The following is a 27,119-nucleotide window of genomic DNA, read 5'->3' as shown; positions in this document are numbered from 1 at the left end:
CGGAGAGTTAGGCAACTGTTATGGGTTGTATCCTTGGTAAGGTCAGTAGTTCGACCTCGATACAAGCCTAAGAACAAGCTTCCCGGTCCCCGACAACGGGAATTATGTTACTGGTACTGGGTCCGTTGGTGGCCGGGCGGGAGAGATCCCTAGCAGCGCCGCCACGAAGTTGGGCGCCATCCTGACTAGGTTTTCAGTTCCTTGTGATTTAGCTATCACTGCACCAGCCATCAACAGCGTGATTATTGATAATAGCAGAGGCTATCTGTTGTTGGAGTCATATATAGACCACGATGGATAGCGAGACGCCACAACACCGACGGCTGCCCTTCACAAGTGTGCGCTGCGGGAGTCATCTGACAACAGTTACCTGGAGTAATAGATACAACACCTGTGTTCCCTCGGCATCAACTCTTTCCTGACCTCCTTCGGCCCCAAGACCCGCCTTTCCCTTAGCCCCAACACCTCCCCTCTCTCGGCCCAAACACCTGCCCTCTCTCTGCCCCAACACATGACCTCCCTCTACCTTAACACCTAACGTCCCTCTGCCCCAACACCTGCCTCTTCTCGTCGATGTCAGATTATATTGGGGTAGTAGTAATAGTAATACCATCCCTGATAGATTCACGGCTTGGCAGCAAAGGTCCGGGAGGTCCATAGACTTAGTATTCACCTGTGGGGGATACCAAGCGAAGTCGTACTCGAAGTCGTACTAAGTTGGCTTTTAAAACAGTGAATTGGTTCATGTACTTGCGCTCGTCGGTCCACCGAAGGCCTCTATACCCGTCCTTGATCGGTACTCGATTCCCAGTGGTCCAAGTGGTTGTACACCGTTCCTTCACTCCGCCTTCATATCTCTTCCAAGTGCTACATATTCATACTGGTTTAGCGCTTTCTCTGATTATGTACCGTGTTTGTGATGTGATTTAAGTCATAGGTCAACAGGGTCTCATACTATTTATTTATTTATTTATTTATTTATTTATTTATTTATTTATTTATTTATTTATTTATTTATTTATTTATTTATTTATTTATTTATTTATATATAAGAAGGTACATTGGGTTTATGGGAGTACATGGCATGGTGGGTTTACATTCTTGTAAAGCCACTAGTTTAGGGGGGAGTAGAAATAGCCTAAGCTACTCTATCCCTTTGAGATATATTTTTTCTTGTCTCAATAAACATACTTGAACTTGAACTTGAACTTGAAGCCACTAGTACGCATAGCGTTTCGGGCAGATCTTTAATCTAACAGATAATATTAAGTAGGTAATTTCTGGCAAAATTTCTAAAATGTTAACAGGTAAACTGTACCAAAATTTGACAAAGATTAGTAAGCATATTAAAGCACATTGATAGCTTGGATTGAAAGCATTGATAGCTTGATTGATAATTGATTGATAGCTTGACTGATACTACGGTTGGCTTCGTTCTCGACTCACAATCGGGGATCTCAGGTTCAATGTTAAGTATTTTAAAAGTCTCAGTGAGATCCGGTCTGTCATGCCTGGTCTGCAGTGTTGTTGGCCCTGTGGCCCTCAACCTTTCCTGATACGGGAGTTGACTTAGCTCTGGAATGATTTTTGTTGCTCGGTGTTGCACTTTCTCCGGAGCAGCTATTTTTTTCCGAAGATGGGGTCTGCATGCCTGGACGCTCCATTTTTGGATGTCTCTAACAGGGGACGCATCAGAGACATACAATTGCATGACTACCTTCTTTTCCTTAAGGTAAAGATACGCTTGATTATTCCTAGGGGTTTGGTTAGCGTTTACATAGTGGAATGTTTCAACGTTCCGTCGTCGTGCCATCGAGGCGGCGTACTTGTAAATATCACATTAACGCTAATTGAAGAAGGATGCAATTATTCGTCTGCCATGCACTTATCTCCTTCACTTGTCTAGTAATGGTAAAAACAGGCAAAGGAAAAGAAGGTGGTTATTCAACTGTACAAGTTTCTGATGCGTCCCCATCTGAACTACTGTACCCAAGCATGGAGACCCCACCTTCAAAATTACATATTTACTTTGGAGAAAGTATAACACAGAGCAAAAAAATCATCTCAGAACTACGTCAACTCTCATACCAGAGACGGTTGAGGGCCTCAGGGCTAACAGCACTGCAAACCAGACATGACAGGACTGATCTCATCGTGACTTTTAAAATACTGATTCACTTTTAGGATCACTTATTTAAAAGGTCAAAGCAACACACAAAAGGAGCAACAGCTTCAAGCTCATTAAACTACAATGTAAGGCAAATAACAGGAGACAGGAGATGCTGTTTCACCCATGGAACCATCTACCTGCTGTGGCCGTAAATTCCAAGACATTATTTCAATTCAAAATTCAGTTGGAAAAAATCCTTAGGAACACTGGGGGACCTTTGACACGCCGCGCTTCCTCTCCCAATTGAGACCACTAGGGAGATGGTTCAGGTACATTCAAGAAAATTTAAGAACGAGCTACAAAGTCTTCTTAACGCGGGAGATACAGTATCATGGTCCCTGAACGAGTGTACTGACCTCTGACCTCACATTTCTGTATTCACCTGATGGTCAGTATCTCCAGAAGCCGTGGCGGGTATAGGAAGTCGATGGGTTGTATAAGGGTCCTTAAATTCTTTCTTGGGTCTCGGTGGACCTTGTGAAAATGTGGGCCAGACTTGCATGAGTGTTCTTGTTTAATGTTCAGAAGGTCTAAGTGAGACCGGCCCTGACTAATCTGTAGGGTTGTCAGTTTTGTCACCCTTAAGCCTTTCCTGGTATGCCAGTTGACTGTGATAACGTTCTGGAGATAAGACTGGGATAACGTTCCTATCAATTATATATTTCAGGATTCTTTCCTCCATTTTGTAAGCCGTGGAAAAGAAATTCCTGTAAAAAAGTTTGATAAGGGGTACGGGTGTTGTGCTGGTTGCTTCTTCATGGGTTCATGGCGTGTCACTTTTCTTTTAATGACGTCTTCAACGTAACCGTTCGAGAAGCCATTATTGCCTCACTCTACACAGTTCCTCGTCGACCTGCTTCCAAACAGAGCTGTGCTTGAGAGCTCGGGCGACGTAGGCGTTGACAACACTCCAAGGAGTGCCGGACCAACCGGGCTGTGGTGGGTATGTGGGCCTGCGGGCCGCTCCAAGCAACAGCCTGGTGGACCAAACTCTCACAAGTCAAGCCTGGCCTCGGGCAGGGCTTGGGGAGTAGAAGAACTCCCAGAACCCCATCAACCAGGTGTCAACCAGGTATCAACTCCGCTTGTACCGGTCCGGGCAGTCACTGTTAGCACTCCAGCGACCCCACGTCTTCTACGCCATCCCGTCATTTGCTCCATAACATAATCATGAATTATTATAAATCAACAGGAGTGAGGAAGTAGTTAGTGTGTGTGCCTTGCAGATCGTCCTGGGAAGACAGTCTCCGCGCTAAATATACTGACGTAGTAAAGCGACTTGCAAGACCGAAAGAGCACAAAAGGAATTTTATCAATCTAAAGTATTGAAGAATGCGAAGAACAATCAATGCACGGATTGTTATGGAGAGTGTGTGGGTGTTGTTGGTGGGTGTGGCGCTGTGCTCGCGTCCCCTCCACCACCACCCTTCACCAGGCCCTCACCTCAACCTCACCCACGTGACCACGTTAAGGCAGGCTGGGGGCACTGTCCCTCCCCACAGGCAGGGTGGGGGCACTCTCCCTTCCCACAGGCAGGGTGGGGGCACTCTCCCTCCCCACAGGCAGGGTGGGGGCGATCATCCCTCCCACAGACTAGGCGGGGGCGTCAACAGAGAGCACATCATTGACGATGACTCCGTGCTGCTGCGCTGCCCACCATGTTCCAAGGTGAGCACAACTTGTATCACAGTAAGCGTCTCCTGGTTACCTACTAAATTACTTCTCTTACTTGAACTGTTGTATGTTAAAATAAGTTACTATTATTATTTTATTATTATTATTATATATCATTGCCTCCGGGCTCCTCAGGAGGTAAGACTGGGTTAAGACCTCAACACATCAACGAGATGGAGCACTTTTGGGCTACAACGCCCTTGCTCTAATACAGAAGGAAAAAGTCAATGACTTGAAGAGGGTGCAGCAGAGAATATGGGACTACCCTCTCACAAGGTGCTTAACCTTGCCCAACCTTCCGTACTTCTGAAGGTGTGCAAACAATTTTGGCAGCCTGCAACTACGTCAATACGACGTGTTCTCCAAGTCGGTATTTAGGAAGGCAGTCCACCTTGACTTAGGAGACAGTGAGACCAAACAACTCTTATTAATCATACACAACAGTGTATGAGTAGAGGAAGTGTGTGTGTGTGTCCTTTGCAGATCTGCAAAGGACACAGACGATCCTACCAGTGCATGAGAAACTCGGTTCGTATTCACAGTGTGAAGTTCATTGAAGGAGCCAGCAGCTGTGGGATACTATATCATAACCTTCAAGTTGCATATCAATATCTGAACGCACTAACATTTTTTTTTTGTTTTTTGATATATACAAGAGTTGTTACATTCTTGTACAGCCACTAGTACGCGTAGCGTTTCGGGCAAATCCTTAATCCTATGGTCCCTGGAATACGATCCCCTGTCTCCACTACACCACGGAGACTGGTGACTGGAGATTTGGACTGGAGATTTAAACGATTACTAAACTATTCGGACTTTTGGCTGTACATTGGATTTTCCAACTTCGTGAAGGGGGTGTGGAGGCCACTGTTCCTTCAAGGGGAAAGCAAAGGGGCCGACCCCGACCACTCGGTGAGATCCTCCATAAAATCACCATACAAAGTTGCGCGAGGCTAACCCTTGAAGAGTCTGGTGTCCAACCTCGAACACACAACCACATGAGCTTTCTCTTTAATAGATGTAGAGGAGCTACCCGGCAGTGCCCAGGTCTCTTCTGTTTGTCTTTTTGTCTGGTTATCTCTCTCTTTGCTGGTTCTCTCTCTCTCTCTCTCTCTCTCTCTCTCTCTCTCTCTCTCTCTCTCTCTCTCTCTCTCTCTCTCTCTCTCTCTCTCTCTCTCTCTCTCTCTCTCTCTCTCTCTCTCTCTCTCTCTCTCTGTATCTGTCTCTGTCTCTGTCTCTGTCTCTGTCTCTGTCTCTGTCTCTGTCTCTGTCTCTCTGTCTCTGTCTCTGTCTCTGTCTCTGTCTCTGTCTCTCTCTCTCTCTCTCTCTCTCTCTCTCTCTCTCTCTCTCTCTCTCTCTCTCTCTCTCTCTCTCTCTCTCTCTCTCTCTCTCTCTCTCTCTCTCTCTCTCTCTCTCTCTCTCTCTCTCTCATGGGAGACATCTCCCGTCACGCAGGGTGCAGTCGCACCTTCACAGATCTCCAGTATGATCTAATGATACTGGTAATGGTAATGGCTCAATGGGGCCACCACTTACGGGCTATTCATGCCCGTGCCACCTTTTAGGTGGTTAATCTTCATCAATCAATCATCTCTCTCTCTCTCTACCTCGCTCCCATTCTCCCGTTCTCTCTGTCAACCATTCTCCTTCCCTTCCATTTCTCTAGTTCTCTCACTCCCTCCCGTTCTCCTTTTCAATGGGCAAAATATGCTCGAGTATTGAATCGACGTTGAACGAACGTTATCAACATTGAGTCGAGGTCATAACGGCTGTGAAATCTGTTTTAACACTGTGTGGACATATGCAGGCGATGAGTCACAATAACGCGGCTAAAGTAAGTTGACCAGACCACACACTAGAAGGTGAAGGGACGACGACGTTTCGGTCCGCCCTGGATCATTTTCAAGTCGATTGACAATCGACTTGGGAATGGTCCAGGACGGACCGAACCGTCGTCCCTTCACCTTCTAGCGTGTGGTCTGGTCAACTGTGTGGACAATGAAGCTCACATTTAATACTTCATAGTAGTAGCCGATCCTTCTTAAAGAGGGGCATGGGGATCGACCTTAACTATCCGATAACACTGCACGCAATCACAAATCACCCTGCAATGTTTGGTGAGACTTGTCCCGAGTATCTAGGTCACTACCTCGAACAGGCAACCATTGTATCTTATAGATATATATATATATATTCTGTATATACTTATACCGTATATGATATATTTTCCTGCAGATACACTGTGAGGAACACCGGCCGCGCCGCCTGCGGTGTGCTGGGGGCGTGACCAGGGGCGTGTGTGGTTGCTGCCCTGTGTGTGCCAAGACCAGGGGTCAGGTGTGTCATCTGGTACACACACACACACACACACACACACACACACACACACACACACACACACACACACACACACACACACACACACACACACACACACACATGATATGATAAAATTCTATGATAAAATAACGAGGATAAGACAGGACAGAGATGGTTGGGCAGACTGCATATTTCTGGACTGCCAAAAAGCCTTTGATACAGTACCGCACATGAGACTGCTGTTCAAGCTCGAGAGGCAGGCGGGGGTGGGGGGAAAGGTCCTAGAATGGATAAGGAACTACCTAACAGGAAGGAGCCAAAGAGTTACGGTAAGGGGCGAGAAGTCGGACTGGCGAACAGTAACAAGTGGAGTACCACAAGGATCGGTGCTGGGACCAATTCTATTTCTTGTATATGTTAACGACATGTTTACAGGCGTAGAGTCCTACATGTCGATGTTTGCGGATGATGCAAAGTTGATGAGAAGAGTTGTGACAGATGAGGATTGCAGGATCCTCCAAGAGGACCTGAACAGATTGCAGAGATGGTCAGAGAAATGGCTACTAGAATTCAACACGAGCAAATGTAAAGTTATGGAAATGGGACTAGGAGATAGGAGACCAAAGGGACAGTACACAATGAAGGGGAACAGCCTACCTGTAACGACGCGTGAAAGAGACCTGGGGGTGGACGTAACACCTAATCTATCTCCTGAGGCACATATTAATAGGATAACGACAGCAGCGTACTCTACACTGGCAAAAGTTAGAACATCATTCAGAAACCTAAGTAAGGAGGCATTTAGGGCGCTTTACACTGCCTACGTAAGGCCAGTCTTAGAGTATGCCGCCTCATCATGGAGTCCCCATCTGAAGAAGCATATAATGAAACTGGAAAAGGTTCAGAGGTTTGCAACGAGACTCGTCCCAGAGCTACGAGGGATGGGGTATGAAGAGCGCCTGAGGGAACTGTGCCTTACGACACTAGAAAGAAGAAGGGAGAGGGGGGACATGATAGGAACGTATAAGATACTCAGAGGAATTGACAGAGTGGACATAGACGAAATGTTCACACGGAATAGTAACAGAACGAGAGGACATGGATGGAAGCTTGAAACTCAGATGAGTCACAGAGATGTAAGGAAGTTTTCTTTTAGCGTGAGAGTAGTGGGGAAATGGAATGCACTTCAGGAACAGGTTGTGGAAGCAAATACTATTCATAATTTTAAAACCAGGTATGATAGGGAAATGGGACAGGAGTCATTGCTGTAAACAACCGATGCTCGAAAGGCGGGATCCAAGAGTCAATGCTCGATCCTGCAAGCACATATAGGTGAGTACATATAGGTGAGTACACACACACACACACACACACACACACACACACACACACACACACACACACACACACACACGAGGTCTTTACAATAGAACAGCGAGAAGTCACGGCGTTAGGAGAGGTGGCAGCAAACCAGGCGACCTTGGAAAGGTTCGAAATCACAAGAGATGAGGTCAAGAAGCACCTATTGGAGCTGGACGTGAGAAAAGCTGTTGGGCCGGACGGAATCTCACCATGGGTATTGAAAGAGTGTGCAGGAGCACTTTGTTTGCCACTCTCCATAGTGTATAGTAGGTCACTGGAAACGGGAGACCTACCAGAAATATGGAAGACGGCTAATGTAGTCCCAATATACAAAAAGGGTGACAGGCAAGAGGCACTGAACTACAGGCCAGTGTCCTTAACTTGTATACCATGCAAGGTGATGGAGAAGATTGTGAGAAAAAACCTGGTAACACATCTGGAGAGAAGAGACTTCGTGACAACCCATCAACATGGGTTCAGGGAGGGTAAATCTTGCCTTACAGGCTTAATAGAATTCTACGATCAGGTGACAAAGATTAAGCAAGAAAGAGAAGGATGGGCGGACTGCATTTTTTTGGACTGTCAGAAAGCCTTTGACACAGTACCCCGTAAAAGGTTAATGCATAAGCTGGAGAAACAGGCAGGAGTAACTGGTAGGGCGCTCCAGTGGATAAGGGAGTACCTAAGCAATAGGAAGCAGAGAGTTACAGTGAGGGGTGAGATCTCAGACTCAGATTGGCATGAAGTCACCAGTGGAGTCCCACAGGGCTCTGTACTCGGACCTATCCTGTTTCTGATATACGTAAATGATCTCCCAGAGGGTATAGACTCATTCCTCTCTATGTTTGCTGACGACGCCAAAATTATGAGAATGATTAAGACAGAGGAGGACAGCTTGAGGCTTCAAGAAGACCTGGACAAGCTGCAGGAACGGTCGAACAAATGGTTGTTAGAGTTTAACCCAGCCAAATGTAATGTAATGAAGAAAGGTGTAGGGAGCAGGATCGAGGCCAGATACAAGGTATCATCTGGAAGAGGAAATTCTTCAGGAGTCAGAGAAAGAAAAAGACTTGGGGGTTGATATCACGCCAGACCTGTCTCCTGCAGCACATATCAAGAGGATAACATCAGCAGCATATGCCAGGCTGGCCAACATACGAACGGCATTCAGAAACTTGTGTAAAGAATCATTCAGAACTTTGTATACCACATATGTCAGGCCAATCCTGGAGTATGCAGCCCCAGCATGGAGTCCATATCTAGTCAAGGATAAGACTAAACGGGAAAAGGTTCAAAGGTTTGCCACCAGACTAGTACCCGAGCTGAGAGGTATGAGCTACGAGGAGAGACTACGGGAATTAAACCTCACTTCGTTGGAAAACAGAAGAGTTAGGGGGGACATGATCACCACATTCAAGATTCTCAAGGGAATCGACAGGGTAGATAAAGACAGGTTATTTAACACAAGGGGCACACGCACTAGGGGACACAGGTGGAAACTGAGTGCCCAAATGAGCCACAGAGATATTAGAAAGAACTTTTTAGTGTCAGAGTGGTTGACAAATGGAATGCATTAGGAAGTGATGTGGTGGAGGCTGATTCCATACACAGTTTCAAGTGTAGATATGATAGAGCCCAATAGGCTCAGGAATCTGTACACCTGTTGATTGACGGTTGATAGGCGGGACCAAAGAGCCAGAGCTCAACCCCCGCAAACACAACTAGGTGAGTACACACACACACACACACACACACACACACACACACACACACACATACACACACACACACACACACACACACACACACACACACACACACACACACACACACACACACACACACACACACACACACACACACACACACACACACACACACAGGTGGAGGGAAGGACCATTGGAGTTAGGCAAGGATATGAATGAACATGAACATAAACCAGAGGAACACAATTACTGGGACGATGAACTGAGTATTGAATAAGATCATTATTATATTGAAAGAAATGAGAAAAACAATAAACAACCTTCAGAGTGAATTGAGACTGGCAAAACAGATTAAAAACATAAAGGAAAACCATTCTCTGGCCCATTAATGAGACAACCACTCTTCAAAAAGCTGGAAAGTAAACAGTGGCTGGACCTCTTACAGGACAATTTGCAGAAATGTTAAAAAGGAACCCAAAGGCCATGTCTGTGTTGCAGTAAGTAGCCATACAAACACCCACATTGCAGGAAGCAGCATGGTGCAATAACTACATATTTCTTTATTTATTTATTTATTTTATTAGTTATTGGAAAGAGTTCCAATACAAGGAGGTTCCAAACAAGAGTAGAGAGAAAAGGTCTTATACAGAGATACAGGTGGTGAGGAGAGGGGGGGGGGGGGAGGGAATGAAAGTAGTGAACAGAAAGTTTTCAGGCTAAGCAGGTACAACATGAAAAGAAAGAGACAGATAAAGATAGTGTTCATGAACAAGACAATCCCAATAAAGAAGAGAAAACTTCTAAATGTAACAAATCATGGAAAGTTATTTCTTCAGAAGGACATTACGAAGGAAGACAGAGCCACGGAAACAGGAACAAGGAAGTGGTGCACAAAGGTGGAGACATACAGGAAAACCATAGTCCCCAACTCAACAACTACAAAGGAAAATGACAAGCCGATGACCAGCAGGCCAACAACCACAGAGAGAAATATAACAGAGTTGTAGACTAGTCACCTTCCCAACCTTTCCACAAACTTTCTCCGTTACACACCAACCCCACAGTGGCCCCTCTCCCTCTCATGCCCCCACCCAAGCATCTACATATTAATTTCAATCCATAAAGCCCTATATATAATACTAAACAGGAGCTAGACCCCTCCACTCCTCCCACCCATAACCTCCAATTGCCCCAAACTCATCAAGAAACCGCTTCCGCACCCTAAGACAACTTACTTCCATCCCCATGTCCAACATTTCCCTTGCAGCTACTTAACTACTCAACCATCAACCACCTTATTATACAATAACCCATTCTAATTGCTCCCACATACCACAGAACACCTTCCTACACCAGTGGAACTGATAACAAGGATGGGAGTAAGTGTGGATGGACAAATCAAATGAGCTTGAAATTAATTTACAAATGCTTAGATGGAATTTACAAAGAAAGTTGGTTTAGTTCATTTATTATGCACCCCATACCCATATTGTAGGCGGTAGTGGAAAGGGTTACAAAGGCACATAATGGGCTCAGAGACTGAACCTCACAATTCATTTAGCTAAGCAAGTTACAATCTTGATGAGCTAGTTACAAAATTCAATGCACACCGTCACATCAACAATGAGTTCAAGACCGACCACAAGTATAGTTTCTAAATTAAGTAACTGACATGTGTGGAGAGCTAGTGTCACAATTGATATGTTTATCCTGCACACCGCCCCCCATCCAGCGGGCAGCGGTGGATGGGTTAGTCACTCAGTTACAAAGAAAACAGGTGAACTTGCGAAAAGATGTCAAAGAAAACTCAGATGTAACTTCACTCTCAGCAACGAAACTGTCTAGTGTTGTAACTAATGCAGGAAGGGGAGAAGAAGTGCCTCTGACGATAAGAAAGGACTGGAGATTTGAGATGATTATTCTGGGCTGTTAAGAGCTTAGAGACTACATAATAAGCACTATGACAATGGGTGGGCCACAAATTGCAATTGAAGTGACAGTCAACCCTCCACTAAATGACAACAGATCTACTCACGAGTATGAGTTACAATATGGCAATTATTACCACAATAGAAAGGGTAACTTCTGTCGCTTATAGGAATCCCGATTTTTAGTTATGGGAGACTTTAACCATGGAAAGTTAGACTGGGAGAACAACCGCATGAGGGCACAGATACGCGGAGAACTAAGCTGTTGGACATGGCAAAGAGAAACATTTTAATTTAATATGTTATAGGGATCCACAATAATGAGAGGGAATGACAATAATAATGTCAATAAGTAATAATTAACTCATTCCTCTCAATGCTTCATGATGATGCAAAAATGATTTACCTGAGGGTCACTAACACTCTAGTGGCCTCGATGAGGACAGGAAGCCGGCGGCTTTCCAAAGGTTCCCCCATTTGTCCTGATGAGTTTTTCAAGCTGGATTTAAAGTTCAGTAGAGTTTTGGCATTTACGGCTTCGGTGGGTAGACGGTTCCATGGGTTAATAACCCCATGGGTGAAAAAAACCCTTTGTTCTCAGTCCTGCACTGTGGCTTGTTGAGCTTGAAACCGATGCTCCTTGTTTGTGTTACATCTGACCTATTAAAGAAGTTGTCCGGATCAACATCCTCCAAATTGTTCAGAATGCCTTTGAGATGTATTTTCTTGTCTCAATAAACATACAATAAACATACTTGAACTTGTTCAGTATTTTGAACACTTCTACGAGATCAGCCTTGTCATGTTTGGTTTGGAGTGTTGTTAGCTCTGTGGCCCTCAACCGCTCCTCATACCAGAGTTGAATTAGTTCTAAAATTTTTGTTGTTACTCGGTGATGGACCTTCTCCAGAGCAGCTATGTCCTCCTGAAGATGACGTCTCCAGGCCTGGATGCAATAACCCAGGTCGGGGCGCATCAAAGATTTATTTATACAATTGAATGACAACCTTCTTTTCTTTAAAGTCAAAGATACGCTTGATTATTCCTAGGTATTGGTTAGATTTTTTTTTACTGCCGCTCCCACTTGTTGTGCAGCTTTCAGTGAATGATGGATTGTGACTAGAGGTCCGTTTCTTCATCAGTCTGCTGCGAGGTCATGTTGTTAATCTGGTAGTTGTGACGTGGACTGTTATGCCCCACATACAAGGTCATACATTTATCGATATTAAAAAGCATTTGTCAATCTTCTGACCATTGGTGGAGTTCATGTCGATCTCTTTGTAAGGCCACAATATAATTTTCACTTTCAACTTTACTATAAATTTTAAATGTTATCTGCAAATATAATGATGTGGTTTGTAATATTGTCATCTGTCATTGATGTATATGACACAAAGGGTTGACCACAACATGGACCTTTGTGGTACCCTACTCGGCACATTTCTCCAGTCAGATTCCTTGCCATTTAGCACTACCCTTTGCTTTAACCATTGTTTAATCCATTCTAATATTCTGCCATTTATTCCATTTGCCTGTACTTTCCTTGCCAGTCTTTCATGTGGTACCTTGACAACAGCTTTAGCAAAGTCTATAAGAAGCAAGTCATTATGGGAAATAAGGACGTCAAAGCTATTATGAGGAGGATTAAGGGAGAGGATGATAACAAGAAGCTTCAAGATCATCTTGACAAACCGCAAGAATGGTCTAACAAATGGTTACTAGAGTTTAATACAAATAAGTGCAAAGTAATGAAACTTGGTGTAATGAACAGGAAGCCGAACACAAGGTACCGAATGGAAGATAAAATCCTTCAAGAATTGAGTAGAGAGAAACACCTGAGGGTTGAAATCACACCGAACCTGTCTCCTGGAGTCTACATCTAAAGGATATAATCAGCGGCAATGCAATGATGGATTGACCAATATAAGAAATGACTTTAGAAATCTATGTGAGGAATCACAGGATACCTTACCTTGAAGTTACCTTGAGGTTACCTTGAGGTGCTTCCGGGGCTTAGCGTCCCCGCGGCCCGGTCGTCGACCAGGCCTGGACCAGGCCTGGATATGGGCCATATACTGCCTGGAGCTGTAACTCAAGCTCTGAAGGAAGGGAGGAGGAACAAGGAACGAAGAATAGGGAAGAAGGGAGGAAGAATGGAGAATCTTTGGCTGTTACACTGGCAGGAGCGGCAATAAGGGCAGAGTTTCTTTCACCTCATGCCCCTGTTTACTTAAAATTAAATAGGTACCAGGGAGTTAGACCGGTGTTGCGAGTTGCATCCTGGAGAATATAAGAACATAAGAACATAAGAACAAAGGTAACTGCAGAAGGCCTATTGGCCCATACGAGGCAGCTCCTATTCTATAACCACCCAATCCCACTCATATACTTGTCCAACCCGTGCTTGAAACAATCGAGGGACCCCATGTGTGAGAAATATATACCGTATACATAATAGAGAACAAATAGGTCGGGGGTCAGTACATTAGATACGTGTCGGTTAGAAAGGCGGAGTCCAAGAGCTAACGACTCTATCCTGCAGGCACAAACAGAAAATACACAGGTAGACACACAAATAGTTTCTAGTTAGGTAGAGAGAGATATAATGACATTTCCAAGACAGGCTATGGAGCCTGAGTGATATAAACATGGACATATGAAATGAGAAATAAAGAATAATGAATAAAATATAATCTATAATAATGCAGGAATAAGTCCGTCTCTTGTACGATAAACAAAGATGGCGGACTTCACCTAAATTTGTGTAAGAGCCGGTACAAGATCCTTAACCCGACAGGTGTGTGGCGGAGCCCTAGGTTACCTGGGCAGGTGCGACGCTGGTCTCACCTGTCACCTGAGAGAACCTGTCGTCTGGACCTACAGGGCAAGCACCTCCCTCACCTACTACTCCAGGGTGTCTGGTGTCTGTGTTCCCGGTAGGTACTCTATTATATTCACCCCTCTGTTTTCACCTAACGTTCCTTATGGAAGTTGAGCTTCAACCCTTGGGTCCTGACAATACTTTAGCCTCTAAGTGACTGGTATGCATTTCCCGAGCCCTCTGGTCTGTGATATATACTTGTGAAGGTATGTACGAAGTCTTCCTCTACCTCTTTACTCTAAGTCCATTTCATTTCATATACAAATACAAATACAAATATTTATTCAGGTAAAGTACATACATACAAGGTAAGATACAAAAGTTGATGGATTTATAGATAAAGCTAGTACATCCTAAGTCTCCTAAGCCTCCTTGGTTCATTTTCTGACTTAATTTTTAACTTACTCTTACCTAGTCATTTACCAAAATTATTTAATTGAGTTATTAAGTAGTTCTTCAGGTCTTTTTAATTATACAGTCATTACTGAACTATCTATAGTTATTAATCATTAGCTTAAATTTGCCTATGTTTATTATTCAACTTTTCTTTGATTTCATTTATTACCTAGGTTGCCTAGCCTTGCCATGCTCCCTTACTCCATTGTACCCCTGGCTTTGCCTGCATCTCAAATTGCAAATTGTTACTTACAGTGTACCTGTGAGTACTCGTAAGCAATCTACCTCATTTTTGCTCAATTTGTTTTTTTTTGTATTGCTTAGTCTTGCTTATATTTTTTGTTTTGTATTTCCATATCTTGTGTTTTGTATAGTCCATGTTTACATGTTTTTTCTTTAATCTCATTAATTGCCTAGGTTGCCTAGCCTAGCCATACTCCCTTACTCCATTGTACCCCTGTAAGCCCCTTTTGTGTTTGTTTTGTACAGTATTGTGTATATATTTTTCCCTATTTTATAGCTTTTTTCTACTTATTCCTGATTCTACAATCAGCTTCTTTTATGCAGTCAAGTATAGACCCAGAACTTAACCTCTTATCCACTATCTATGACAATAATCACTTTAATGATCTAAATTGCAGATATTTTGCAGCACATGATGTAAACAATGTATTAACTCATAATCACAATATCTCTGTAATCAATTTGAACGTTAGATCCCTAGGTAAACACTTCGATGATGTTAGTGCCTTGATTGAAACTATTGGCAACAAATTCTCTTTTATTATACTTACTGAAACATGGTTGAAAGAGGATACTACTCAACTCTTTAACATGCCTAACTACTCAGCAATTCACAACTGTCGTCAACTTCAGAGAGGTGGTGGCACTGCTCTTTACTACCACCAAGAACTAACATGCTTAAAAGAAATTAGAACTAGAGACTGCTATGGGGAGTATATCTTCGCCAGCTTCAGAGTCAAGGGTGCCGAGTCTGTCCTGTCTGTGGGTGCAGTCTATAGAATTCCCAACACTGATGTGTCTGTATTCAACTCAAACCTTAGAAATCTAATACTTGATAACAGACTGAACAAAAACCACCTAATTATCGCAGGGGACTTTAATATTGACCTCTGCGAGCCAGAACACCCTACTGCTGTTAGCTTCCTCAACTGTATGAATTCCTGCCTCCTCATACCCTTAATCACTAGACCTACTAGAATCACTGATAGCACTGCCACGACTCTGGATCACATCTGGACCAACATAACCTCTCCGCTTACTTCAGGTATAATCACCGATAGCACTACAGACCACTACCCCACATTTCTCTTAACTAACATTAGCAAACCACCTCTAGAAACAAGGGAGTTAAGCTTTAGGCTGCACAATGAAACTGCTATAAACAATTTTATAACTGCTGCTGATAATGTCAACTGGGAGTCCGAATTAGGTAACATAGGGGACATCAACCTAGCAGTGCAATCTTTTCTACAAACAACTCTTAGCCTTTATAACACCCACTGTCCTAGGCTTACAAAACAAGTCACAAGCAAAAGGCTTAACAATCCTTGGCTTACAAAGGGAATACTGAAATCCATTAACAAAAAACACGACCTTGAGAAGAAGTATAGGTTAGGAATTGTCTCCAAAGAATTCTCAAAGAATTACTCATTATTGCTAACTAAGATAATTAGACGAGCCAAAACTAATTACTACGAAGATAAATTTACTCAAATAAAGAGCAACATTAAACAAACTTGGAGCACAATTTCACAAATATTGGGATCAAAGAAATCTTTAAATAACAAACCGACTCTCCTGTCTAATAACGATGGTCAGCTTTCAGCCTCTGATTCTGCTATTGAGTTCAATAGGTTCTTCTCTTCCATTGGTTCATCCCTTGCAAATGATATTCCATCTTCCAGTACTGACATTAAGGACTATCTTACAGGTAACTATCCACAGTCTCTGTACCTAAAGCCTATTAACTCCACTGACGTCAATGAGATAATCCTTTCCCTTAAAACCAAGTCTGGTGCCCTTGAGGAGATACCAACTTTAATTTACAAAAAAGCCTCCAGATCTTTAGCCCCTGCTATTGCTTTGCTCTTCAACAAGTCACTTGAACTCCAAACCTTTCCAGATATTCTAAAAAAAGCGAGAGTAACGCCTGTCCACAAATGTGGTGACCCCACAGATGTTAACAACTACAGACCTATATCAATCCTGCCAAACTTGTCAAAAATTTTTGAAAAACTTATATACAAGCAGCTTTACTCATATCTAGCCAAACTCAATATACTTAGCCCTTGCCAATATGGCTTCAGACCCAAAAAAAGCACTAACGATGCACTTATTAGTATGCTTAACTCGATTCATACAGCTCTTGATAAAAAGGAGCTCCCTGTTGGGTTATTTGTGGACCTGCGTAAAGCTTTTGATACTGTCAACCACCAAAACCTTCTTCTTAAATTACATCATTATGGAGTCAGAGGACACTCCCTACAATACCTCGAGTCCTACCTTACTGACAGGCTCCAATATGTTTCTGTGAATAATACAATTTCTCCCACCCTACCCATCAACATTGGTGTTCCTCAGGGCAGCATACTTGGCCCTCTCCTCTTTCTCATCTACATTAATGACCTTCCAAATGCCTCCCAACACCTCAAACCAATTCTATTTGCTGACGACACAACCTTCATTTACTCCAGTCCTGACCCTCTTGCTCTAAATGCCACAGTAAATACTGAGCTAAATAAAGTCCATCTTTGGCTAACTGCCAACAAACTCACCCTTAACATTGACAAAACCTTCTATATTCTGTTTGGCAATAAATCCTCTAGTCTTATAAATCTCAAAATAAACAATACCCAAATTTGTAACAAATTAGATGGCAAATTCCTTGGCATTCTCATTGACCACAAGCTGAATTTCCAGGGACACATTCTAAATATATCAAAAAAAGTTTCAAAAACTGTGGGCATTCTTTCTAAGATCAGATATTATGTACCACGCCCTGCTCTGGTGACTCTCTATTACTCCCTTATCTATCCTTATCTCAACTATGGTATTTGTGCTTGGGGTTCTACTACCCAAAATCACTTACGTCCTCTAATTACCCAACACAAAGCCGCTATTAGAACAATATCCAACTCTGGCCCCAGACATCACTCGGTACCCCTACTCAAATCTCTTAATATGTTAGATATTAAGTCACTGCACATTCTCTCATGTGTATTATACATATATAAAACGCTAAACTATAATGCCAATCCTGATCTTAAAAGCTTCATAGAAGGTTGTAACAGAACCCATGAGCACCACACCAGAAATAAATACAGTTTTGATATTCCTAGAGTACGTCTTAATCAAACTAGAAATGCTCTGCAAATCAAGGGGCCCAGAATGTGGAATGACCTTCCCAACCATGTTAAAGACTGTACCTCTCTCAACCAGTTTAAGATAAAAACTAAACACTACCTAATAAATTCCCTGTAATCTACCTCACTCCTCTATTGTCAACCCATGTCTGTTATTTTCTTTTTTTTTCTTTTTTTTAATCAACACTGTTTGTCAACCTATTGTATTTGTGCTGCTTTTTCAGTCATGTTCCCCCTTTTTTTTTATCTTTATTTGTATTTGTTCTCAACATCTTTTATTCTTTATGCTCAATTAGTATTAAGTTCTAGATATTAATGTTTTTCTTGCCCGAAACGCATTGCGTAATAGTGGCTTTAGGCATTGTATGTACTAGCTCTATCTATATATCAATCCATTAATGTAACATCACTTGTATGTATATACCTTACCTGAATAAACATCTGAATCTGAATCTGAATCTGACATACAATGCCTAAAGCCACTATTACGCAAAGCGTTTCGGGCAGGCGTTTTTTGCTTTTCGGGCAAAGCATTTCTTTGCACTGACGCTCATACTATTCTTCCTAATATCCCTGAGGTTTATATGGGCACTTACTTCCCAGCGTTCCCGTCCAACCTGTCCATTCTTTTCGTTTTTTCGACTGCAACTGAGATAATTATTCCTACTCCAATAACGGCATTAGATGTTGGATTCTATCAGGATTCAAGGAACAGTCACTCACATTTAAATGTTTTGATAGCGCAAGGTATACTAAGCTGAACAAGTGCAGCATTCCCTACCAAACCTTGGCAGATAATATATTTTGCCATCATGGCGCCTACACACTCACCACCAGTAAACTGATCACACACAACCATCATACTCTGCTTGATGCTAAGTTCACTGCCCTTCAACACCTACACATCTACAAACTAAGAGCATCATCATATAGATCTTATACATATACTGTTTCCTCAATTCGGCTACTGTTGGGGGAGCAGGAAGTGCTGTGCCAATGTCCCTAACTTACACACATGTGGGGTCATGGCCTGCACTGCACATCTCCTGTGTCAGATGAGTACGAGGGGCTCACCATAGCCCGTGCTGCTTGCAACTTTTTGTTCTGAGTAGCTGAATTTAAAACAACAACAACAGCGTCATAGAGAGGACGGAGAGGGAGGGGCAAGTAGCACCTCAGGACAGAACAAACAACAATCACCAGCATGGATTCAGGAATGGTAAATCTTGCCTCACAAGCCAGATTGAACTCTATGACCAGGAGACAGAAATTAGACAAAAGAAGAGGTTGGCAGATTGAAAACCTTTAGATTGTCTGAAACCTTAGATGTAGAAGCAGGGATCCATCTGCAAAACAGTCCTACAAATTTAGCAAAACTCAAATTTATTTATTCGTTTTATAGAAGCTTATTTCTGATATTTGATAGGCCTCCCAGCTATTTTAGGATGTCTTAATCGTTGACTGGACATTTCTGCGCGAGTGTATGTTGGTGCTAGTTAGCTAGAGCGTCTCTTGCCTCACAATGTTCCCAGCAATGATCCACACAGCCTAGTGAAACACGCGGTACTTGCAGAGAGGGGCGAGGGTACCTGGCGGCGGCGCTGTGGGGGTTCTCGCCACGTTATCTCGGCGCCAGACGGTTATCGTGTGTGCCAGGATGAATCCGCCACGATCTGATACAGTTTCCCCGCCCTCCTGCTGGGTCAGGCGGGGCGGGGAAGCCCTCCTGGGTAGGTCTCGGGTGCTGTTGGACCCCTGTGGCCGCCAGGGGTTCAGAGTACGAAGAAGATAACACTTGTTTGCTTTCTCTTCTCATTGATAAAAATATGCAATAGATTTCGAGATACTTTTAAATAATACAAACTATATATATATATATATATATATATATATATATATATATATATATATATATATATATATATATATATATATATATATATATATATATATATGTATATATGTCGTACCTAGTAGCCAGAACGCACTTCTCAGCCTACTATGCAAGGCCAAATTTGCCTAATAAGCCAAGTTTTCATGAATTAATTGTTTTTCGACTACCTAACCTAACCTAACTTTTTCGGCTACCTAACCTAACCTAACCTATAAAGATAGGTTAGGTTAGGTTAGGTAGGGTTGGTTAGGTTCGGTCATATATCTACGTTAGTTTTAACTCCAATTAAAAAAAAATTACCTCATACATAATGAAATGGGTAGCTTTATCATTTCATGAGAAAAAAATTAGAGAAAATATAATAATTCAGGAAAATTTGGCTTATTAGGCAAATCGGGCCTTACATAGTAGGCCAAAAAGTACATTCTGGCTACTAGGTACAACATATATATATATATATATATATATATATATATATATATATATATATATATATATATATATATATATATATATATATATATATATATATGTCGTACCTAGTAGCCAGAACGCACTTCTCAGCCTACTATGCAAGGCCCGATTTGCCTAATAAGCCAAGTTTTCATGACTTAATTGTTTTTCGAGTACCTAACCTACCTAACCTAACCTAACCTAACTTTTTCGGCCACCTAACCTAACCTAACCTAACCTATTAATATTAAGTCCCATATTAACAGGGACTTGATGAAAAAACGTAAAAATGACCCCTCACTTGCTCTAGTGCTCTTGGGAGGTGGTGGTCTTTGGAGTGTATAAATACTCCGAAATTACTTTATTTATTTATTTATTTATTTATTTATTTATGCATATACAAGAATGTACATAAGGAATGTGAGGATACAATTATGGTAATTACAGTCTTGTAAAGCCACTAGCACGCGCAGCGTTTCGGGCAGGAATATTAAGTTGGAATGGAGTTGGAGATGGAATTACCATCTCTTTTAAGGGTCTGAGCAGGTGGTGGAGTGGGTTAAGGCGTACCTGTTATGCCAGTTGCTGGAAGGCTTCTGTGCTGGCTAGGGTTTGAGTCTCCTGGTGGGAAAGTGTTCTAAAGTTGTATATATATATATATATACTTTGCACTTTGCAACTGGTGCACAGGGCACCTAATCCACTCGGCTACCTCGGCTAATAGCAAATAGCCTCGGCTACCATCAGCTTTTGTCCGGTCGTGATGGTCGAGTGGATTAGGTGCCCTGTACACCAGTTTCAAAGGAGTCACTTCTGAGGTGTGAGTTTTCAGTTGCATTTATTATGCCTGGGGACCATTCAGGCTTGTTCGCATATATATATATATATATATATATATATATATATATATATATATATATATATATATATATATTTATATATATATATATATATATATATATATATATATATATATATATATATATATTTACACAAAGCTCGTACACAAATGTAAAATGAGCAAGAGCCTAGCAATGAAGACAGGTTGAATTTGAAAATGCAAATTTTCAGTCAATAAAACGTTTCAAAGTTGCCACGTGTCAAGGTAACATTATCGTAAATGTTATCAAAAATGCTCTCTTAGCGGCAAGATACTGTTGTTTATTTGTCTTTTGATAACCGCAAATGGCCAGCGGGGGGTCCGGAGCGCTGTTATGGCACCGGACTTTAGTCGTGACAGATATTTTGACAACAATTAGTTTATATTTAGATTACCGTGGGTGTCACCTGGAACACCAGGGCAGGTGGAGGGTCCGAGGACTGATAACGTCAAACAAGGCACGGCGACACTACACAGAGATGACTCCATGTGTCGGGGACAGGGAGACTGTATACTTGACTTTATCGAGATCATCCCTGAGCTGACCATATTGACCTTCCCGAGGATGCAACCCACAACAGTTGCCTAATTCAAATACCTATTTACTAGCTGCTAGGTAAACAGAGGCAACAGTTCAAAGGGAACGTGCCCAACCATTTCTGTCCCGCCAGATCAAACCCAATATCTCCCCGAATGTGAGTCGACAACATAGACCACTGTACTACAGGATATACTATATCGCGGAGTATATGCACTATACTAATATTGAAAACCTCGAACCAAATCACGCCATCAAAATGTCTAGTTGACACATGCAAAAGAAGAGCCTTAGGCTTTTCATGGAACAACGGCCCACAGGACTCGCCGGAGAGAACTACAAACATGGAACACTTTACTTCACACTGCTCAACTTAACACAATGAATAGCAGGCCAAGCATATTAGGGTGTTCTGTGATCCCCTTGTTTCCTGTCACTTTACATTGCCGTCACAGATGATAACCGTCAGGCTTCCTGTCACCTTGCGTGCCCGTCACAGACAGTACCCAACAGGAAAACTCAAGCAAATATATTGTCAAACTGGATGCCTTGGTATGAGAAGAATGGGTCTGGTTATAACACCACGTAACACAAGTATGGGTCTGGCTATAACACCACGTAACACAAGTATGGGTCTGGCTATAACACCACGTAACACAAGTATGGGCCTGGCTATAACACCATGTAACACAAGTATGGGTCTGGTTATAACACCATGTAACACAAGTATGGGCCTGGCTATAACACCACGTAACACAAGTATGGATCTGGCTATAACACCATGTAACACAAGTATGGGTCTGGTTATAACACCATGTAACACAAGTATGGGCCTGGCTATAACACCACGTAACACAAGTATGGGTCTGGCTATAACACCATGTAACACAAGTATGGGCCTGGCTGTAACACCACGTAACACAAGTATGGGTCTGGCTATAACACCACGTAACACAAGTATGGGTCTGGCTATAACACCACGTAACACAAGTATGGGCCTGGCTATAACACCACGTAACACAAGTATGGGCCTGGCTATAACACCACGTAACACAAGTATGGGTCTGGCTATAACACCACGTAACACAAGTATGGGCCTGGCTATAACACCACGTAACACAAGTATGGGTCTGACTATAACACATGTATGGGGTCTCTTATATAGGTAGCGAAGGTGGTTCCCCCCGCCTGGGGTGGTGGCAGAAGGCAGGAGACGATGACGGGCAGCAGCAGCAGCAGGAGGCGCTGCGGGAGGTCTCCCTGTGTCAGCCGCCCTGCACATACCACTACTGCGCCTCCCACCCCAACGCTGTCTGTTCCGCCAGGTACTACTGTTATTTCTACTTTTGCTACTACTATTACTATTATTAATAATAATGCCAACGCTTTGCAATGTCTCATGTCAACTGGCATTATTAATTTTATGTTTAGAGAAAATGAAGGCTAACAAATCGGTGTACCACCACACTTCTCTTCCGCCTTTATATACACTTACATATACTAAAATACCGCGTTACAGCCCCGCTCCTGTGCCGGGTAAGTCCACTACGGGCTCACCATTGCCCATGCTACTTGAAACTTTTTGTTCCTGTAACAAACTAGGCTGGTTGTAAGAATTATCCAGAGTGGTTTATCGACAAAAGAGAATGGGAAGCTGAGCCCGCGTGGTGACCTGGGACCTGACCCCAGGGGAATTCGCGGTGAAAATAATCGACGCTTTGTTCATAGCTTCGTATAATGAACCATCCTATAGTATTCAGTAATTTAGAGAAATTAGCCTTTATTCATTTTGTATTAAAATTGTATTATATAATAGTACTGGGTACAATATCAAGAGTATTCTAATTATTGAGTTAAGTCACCATCAGTGACGTCACGAATCAGATCTAAGTTGTAAGGCGGAGTGACCGGCGGTCATAGGTCATCAGGGTTGACATGTCTACTATTTCTCAAAGTTCAATTAACCATTTTGGGGATCGGGAACAGCTCTGCCGTTAGATGCTTGTGTAATTTAATTTCAGTAAAATAATTCAACCAGACTGGATCAATTAAGTACAACAGAGGTTAATTGTTATAACTTAGACCTGGCTAAGTAACTTGGTAAAACTTAGACTATGCAGAAGGATACAATGCTCTAGTCTGGGGTAGACCAGACGAGGAGAGATTAGTGTGGACACCAGATCAACTGGGGGAGGTCAACCATCTTACCTCTCCCCCAAGACCAGCCCCCAACATCTTTAGCTGGTCAAACATAGAGGTATAGTTGCTATTGTTATTTATAGGGATAGTCAACTCATTGCATTCAGGTCAAGTAGGGAGTGTTAAAGTGACAGGGAGTGAACATATTCAGATTTTGTTTTAGTTTCTTTTAATAAATTAATTAGTTAATATTTTGCATTTTTATTATTTCCATGTATTTGTTATATGTACAGTATGTGAACTTGTCCTGGTCACGTGGTCCACACGAGGCAGAGTTGGATTGGGCGTCGATTCTAACATCGAATCGGAATTCATCATTCCCGTCTAATTAATTCCACACTTAAGAACTCTCAAGGTCATCGGTTATAGTGGGGATCAAGCCCCAAGGTTGATTAATTAGCATGATCGATCCAGACCTCGATCATTGCTCTGTGTTACTGGTCTGGTGGTGGCGGCGGAGGCGACTCTAGGGTTTTGCTCAAAGCCTAGGTCACGTCATACTGGTTGTAGAATCCTAAGTCGGTCAATCGTCTTAGGACCACGTGGCGTGGAGTCGGCTTTAGTAAAAGTTTTGGAGTCCCTTGTAGAGAAATAAAAAGTAAGAATACGGGTAGAGGGAAAGAAGAAAGATAGATAGGTAGAGAAACCCTCTCCGTGTTACATTCCGAGTAGATGAATCTAAAACAACAAACTAAAATACGTATACCACTACCCCTGTGTGCAGGTTGGTGGGGGAGGAGGTGGTGGGGTGTCGAGGGGTGTGCCAACACACAGTGTGTCGGGCCTGCAGGTTGGTACACGCCCCCGCCACACCCCCGTGCCCTGCCTGCCCACCCGAGGACTGGCCCTGCCTCAGACGGTACGGGAGGTGCGTCCGCCGGGACTACTGTACCTCCCGTAAGATACACTGCCGCAACGCACTTTATATGGTGAGTAGTCTCATGCCTGTGACACACTCTACCCTGGGAGTAAAGTCTTCCCCAGCAACGCATACTACCCAGTGAGTTAAGTCTTATCTCAGCCACACACTCTGCCCTGTGAGTCAGGTCTTCCCCCAGCAACGCACTCTACCCCATGAGTTAGGGTGAAAAGCAACGTTCCCTCCAGAAACGCACTCTGGTCCTATTCACAATACATGTCAAAAATATTATTTTAAAAGTTAGCAATTTAGCTGTCAATTATGAATCTTTTTTACTCTAACTTCACGTTTATCAGTTCATTAACTTAATAAACTTGCCCTCAGAGCCAGGCGTCTGAAGGCAAGTATATATGCCAAGTGCCTCAGTGCCCCTAGATGAATGGCTCATCCACTTTGAGGCTCCACCTACCACCTGGGGTCTCCACCCACCCCCTGGAGTCTTCACCCACCACCTGGAGTCTTCACCCACCCCCTGGAGTCTTCACCCATCACGTGGAGTCTTCACCCATCACCTGGAGTCTTCACCCACCCCCTGGAGTCTTCACCCATCTCATGGAGTCTTCACCCACCACCTGGAGTTTTCACCTACCACCTGGAGTCTTTACCCACCACCTGGGGTCTTCGCCCACCACCTGGAGTCTTCACCCACCACCTGGAGTCTTCACCCACCACCTGGAGTCTTCGCCCACCACCTGGGGCCTTCACCCACCACCTGGAGTCTTCGCCCACCACCTGGAGTCTTCGCCCACCACCTGGAGTCTTCGCCAATCACCTTATGCACAATCTTCTCGGTTTGGCGTCTTCTTTCGATAATTACTATTATTTGTAATCACCTGAAGGCTTCTCCCACCTTTCTCATTGTTTTTATATTAATAAAGTAATAGGAACTAAAACATACAATGATTCATAGTGTGAGGCTTTAACATTCCATTTATTAAATTCTTTTTACTTTTCATTAACAGCTGTTCCATATTCCCAGTAATGTTTACATTATTTGCCGAAAATATAAAGGGGATAAAATACAAGTGACAACATTGTGAAAATTTATTCATAAAAGTCTCTCAAACCGAATGAATGTATATTTCTGAGGCTCAAATATATTCTCAAACATTATAAAAAAACAGGTATCTATGCTCGACTTCAAGACGGATGACAGGGCTTCCTAAAGAGCGAGAATTTATGTGGACAATGTGATCGGTTTTTAGTAACTGCACAAGGGCATCAGTAACACGCCTCGCCTTCCTTGTGACATAATTTCTTGAAATTCTTTTGCAAGATGTGATGATTGCTTAACTAATTCAAGATTGCCAAGAGAAAGATAAATGCTAGAAGGCGTAAACTACAGGATGAAGTAAGGTCAGTGAATTTGTTTAGTGTCTACGGGCAGTATGAAATGAACTATCAAGGTCTCGTCTAGCATTATAACTCCAAACTAATAATGCTCTGCCAAAATATAAGGAATTCCTAGAACATTACAGAAGCTGAAGTTATGGAAAGCGTATGTAGATTATATTACCCAGATTATTGTCCAAAATGTGAAGAAAGGCGTAAATAGCCGAGATAATTAATTTTGTTGGGGACTGGCAGCTTGTGTTTGTACATTGTGTATCGACCCGTCCTCAGGCTAGGCTCGTCCATGGAACGTAGGACGGCCGACCCCAAAGTCGCATTCATCAATATAAACGTATTATGCATTTAAAATAGGTATATACTCATGTAAATTAATATTATATATAAAAGTTGTATGTATTGGTAGGTATAGATTAAGTGTTTAGGTTCTATTGACAATTATTTGTATTGAAGTATGTGGGTGAATCTACAACCCGTCCTTGACTCGAAGTCCATTCTATCCAGCGGTCGATCACAAAGACGCATTCATCAATTTTAACATACTGTTTATTCAAAACAGAACTTTTCTCAAATATAAATTAATATTATTATATATTAGCATATTGTGCATATTTAGGCATAGGTTAGGTTAGGTGTTTAGGTTCTTTTGCCGATTATTTATGTTGGTAGGACGTGGGTGAAGCATTTATAGCGTTGTGGTTCCAACAAAAGTCGTCAGCAAAGCACTTGTTTCGGACGTCATCAGTTGTGAGTCGTGCATAAACCGTTTTCCATTCATAAACAAGTGGTTTGGCGGGTGCATGGAATGGACTTAGGCCTTTGTTTATGAGGACGGGCTGCAAAACTGATTCGATGCACCCACCAAACCCCCTGTGTATGATTGGAAAAAGGTTTACACACTACTCCCAACTGATGAGGTTTGAACACGTCTCGAACAAGTGCTTAGCTGACGACTTTTGTTCGAACCACAACGCTGTAAATGCTTCACCCACGTACTACAAATACAAATAATCGCCAACAGAACCTAACCTAACCTATGCCTATATATGAACAATATGCATATA

The 27,119-nt window shown here is 42.7% G+C and overlaps 1 protein-coding gene across 2 annotated transcripts; it reads left to right on the top strand.

Annotated features, from left to right (window-relative positions):
• Positions 1-310: 310 nt before the first annotated feature.
• On the top strand, positions 311-25,660 carry LOC123757029 (uncharacterized). 2 transcript variants are annotated; one of them, XM_069331472.1, is made up of 7 exons: positions 311-375; positions 3,397-3,838; positions 6,080-6,181; positions 13,957-14,099; positions 22,757-22,912; positions 24,511-24,715; positions 25,030-25,660. In XM_069331472.1, exons 2-7 carry the CDS (start codon positions 3,503-3,505, stop codon positions 25,078-25,080), a joined length of 993 nt encoding a protein of 330 aa, XP_069187573.1. In that variant the 5' UTR covers positions 311-375; positions 3,397-3,502; the 3' UTR covers positions 25,081-25,660. The 2 variants fall into 2 exon arrangements, with proteins under 2 accessions (XP_069187573.1, XP_069187572.1); XM_069331471.1 differs by having other exon boundaries at positions 322-375; positions 3,363-3,838.
• Positions 25,661-27,119: the final 1,459 nt, after the last annotated feature.

The sequence above is a fragment of the Procambarus clarkii genome, chromosome 26 (assembly GCF_040958095.1).
Source record: "Procambarus clarkii isolate CNS0578487 chromosome 26, FALCON_Pclarkii_2.0, whole genome shotgun sequence".
Lineage (NCBI taxonomy): Eukaryota > Metazoa > Arthropoda > Malacostraca > Decapoda > Cambaridae > Procambarus > Procambarus clarkii.
Note: the sequence above shows the minus strand (reverse complement) of the source record. Positions and strands in the feature narration are given on the sequence as shown.